The sequence below is a fragment of the Haliaeetus leucocephalus genome, unplaced genomic scaffold (assembly GCF_000737465.1).
Source record: "Haliaeetus leucocephalus isolate CR32 unplaced genomic scaffold, Haliaeetus_leucocephalus-4.0 Scaffold51, whole genome shotgun sequence".
Classification (NCBI taxonomy): Eukaryota; Metazoa; Chordata; class Aves; order Accipitriformes; family Accipitridae; genus Haliaeetus; species Haliaeetus leucocephalus.
Window position 1 is genome coordinate 2,099,436 of NW_010972487.1, and position 2,587 is coordinate 2,102,022.

The 2,587-nt window shown below is 48.6% G+C and overlaps 1 protein-coding gene across 1 annotated transcript in view; it reads left to right on the forward strand.

Moving 5' to 3' along the window:
* The first annotated feature begins 1,102 nt into the window (after positions 1–1,102).
* Positions 1,103–2,587, forward strand: part of LOC104838273 — a 6,669-nt gene continuing 5,184 nt past the window's right edge. Inside the window, exon 1 of the mRNA XM_010577927.1 lies at positions 1,103–1,186. Coding sequence (XP_010576229.1) covers positions 1,103–1,186 — 84 coding nt within the window. The remainder of the gene's footprint in view (positions 1,187–2,587) is intronic.

The window sequence follows — 2,587 nt, forward strand, 5'->3', positions numbered from 1 at the left end:
TCTATTTATTTCGGAGAAGGAAAAACGTTTCCGTGGGAGATCTCCCCAGCGAGGCAAAGGGTCCGGGCCCAAAATATAGGGGACCTGGCTCTGCACGGCTTCCATGCCACCCTTCTGGGGGTTCCCCTGCCGGCCCCTCACCCCCCCAGCACCCCCTTCCAGCTAGTCCCGAAAAGCAGCGTCTCCCCGAATCGCTCGCCCGGCCGAGGCTGTTGCTGGTCCCTCCGGCAAGGAAAATGAAAAGGACTGTCTGTCTTCACCGGAGAGAGAAACGGGACCGGTCAGCCGGCCCGATCACGGGAGAGATATTACATGTCACAACTCATCTAGGGCTCCATAATCAGCGCTAACTTTCTGGTGAACAGATAACCAGAGATGGCAGATGGATGGAGATTGCACAAATGAGGCTCTAATTGACAATCAATTGTGATTAGGAGCAATAGAACATCTTTATAACACTCGCTTTAAACCGCCAACAAACAAAAGCGCCGGGCGGGCTGGGGGTCCCGTCGGGATGGGGCCCGGGATTGCCTGCCCAGTATAACTGCTGTGTCCCCCCAACTCTGCCCCCACCCCCGGGGGGGTCTCTCGGTGCCCATGGGGCCGGTGGTACACGTCGGGGTGACCAGGAGGTGTCTCGGTTTGGGGGTGCTCCCTGGGGATGCGGCTCCTTCTCCTCCAAACCCCCGGAGCAACCCCGGGAATTTGGGCTAATTTAGCCGCTCCGGACTCCGCACGCTTGGGGACTGTCCCTGCCCGGGCAACCGGGCACAGAGATTTAATTAGAATTAGGATAATTTTTTTTCTAGGATGTACTGACCCGGGGAATAAAAAATATCCCTACCGCGGCCACCCCCTCAAAACCCGCATTTTCTCCGAAAAAAAGGTGGAAACGCAGGCGACTACCGCAGCAAATCTGATGAAGCCAAGTCATTGGCATCTACCTAAACTACCACCTATTTTTCCTAAATAATATCGCGGAACCGCGGGCAGAAGTCACGGGAGGCAAATTTATCCGAAAGAAGAGACGAGATCAGAGGCACGGCCGGAGGAGGAGAAGGAGGGAAAGGGGAGCTGCTAGCACCCAAACAAACAGATACCCATGGGTGCGTGTTGGTGTAAGTGCGTGGACGCGCAGATTAAAACTTCGCTCTCGCCCTGTGTTCGTGGCAGCCCCGTCGGTAAGGTCAGGGAAAGGGGGAGAGGTAATTACCTACACATGATCAGAGATTATACATACCATTTCAACCCAGGAGGTGATTTATAATTTAAAGATAAAGCATAATAAAGTCATAAAAGGGAAAGGACACTGTTGTGGTGTCTGATTAAAATCTAAGGGCTGGTGTATAATATATGAGCGGGGGCTGTTGTGGGCTCCCGCTCAGCGGGACTCCCCTGGGCCCAGCCCGCTGATGGACTAATCATGTCCAAGCCCTACCAAAATTACAAGCTGATTGTTTTACCCATTATTTCTCCCAACTTTTAATTTCTGCTTTCTAAAGGATCATTGCCCGCGGTAATTGCAAAGGACCTGTCCTTGTATGTGTCACCAGCCTCAAAGACAAAAAAAATCTAATTTTCCTTTTATGCTTTCTCTATTTTCCTACCCCCCCCCCTTTTTTTTTTCCTGGCAGCTAATTCAAACTGAGTAGCGACTGAAGCGTCCAAAACAAGAATGAAATTGATATGATCAAAGCACACACGGCCATACACGAAAGGGAAGGAAATTAGGTAGGGGAAGAAATTCGGGGTTTTATAATTGGCAGATAACTTTTATTCCTCTCTCTTAATTTTCCATAATTAAAACCACTTTTAATAAGAGAGTATTTTTTTTCGAAAGTGGAAGTTGGGTCTGGTTATTGCTTTACTCCTGCACGGGAGGGAACAGACCTTTTCTCCCAGTTACTCAGAATTTATTGATCGTCGTGTTTTGTCTTGTGCCGTTTAAACGTATTAATTTTCTTCCAGCACTTTCCTGGCACTTACATTTGATATTTAATTTTAATTAATTAGCTAAGGGAGAGAGAGAGAGAGAAGCGCGTGTGTATCCGCGAACACAAGCCCCGCTCCAACCGCTAAACCTCCGTCCATAATTTTCTCCTTTTGTTCTAATTTAATAAAACCAGCAGGGAAGGGAAACAGGTGCTGGGGGCTGACACCTCTGAGCCCACACACATAATCCCCTTTTGATCATCTAAACCCACCATTAGGGATGGAAGACCTTAAGTTCCCATTTTCTGTGTATAATATCTTTTTTTATATTGATCCCGCAATTATTTAAAAGAAAGCGGCATCCCCTCCCACTTCTCCAAATAAGGCTATTTAGATGCTTTCCAGATGAGTGGAGGTGTGCTGAAACAGAGCTGACAGCCAAGTATATCACAGCCAACACCATCCTTCATTCGCTCTCTCCCTCTCTGCCCCCCCCCTCCCCCCGGCACACACTTTCACCGTGTCTCTCCTCCAGTGATGAAGATTACAGACTATTATGGGCAAGGGATTAATTTGTAGCCAATTACAATCCAGTGCTAAATATGAATGCATAAATAAGATACAGCCTTGCCTCTGTGTGTATGTGTGCGGGGGT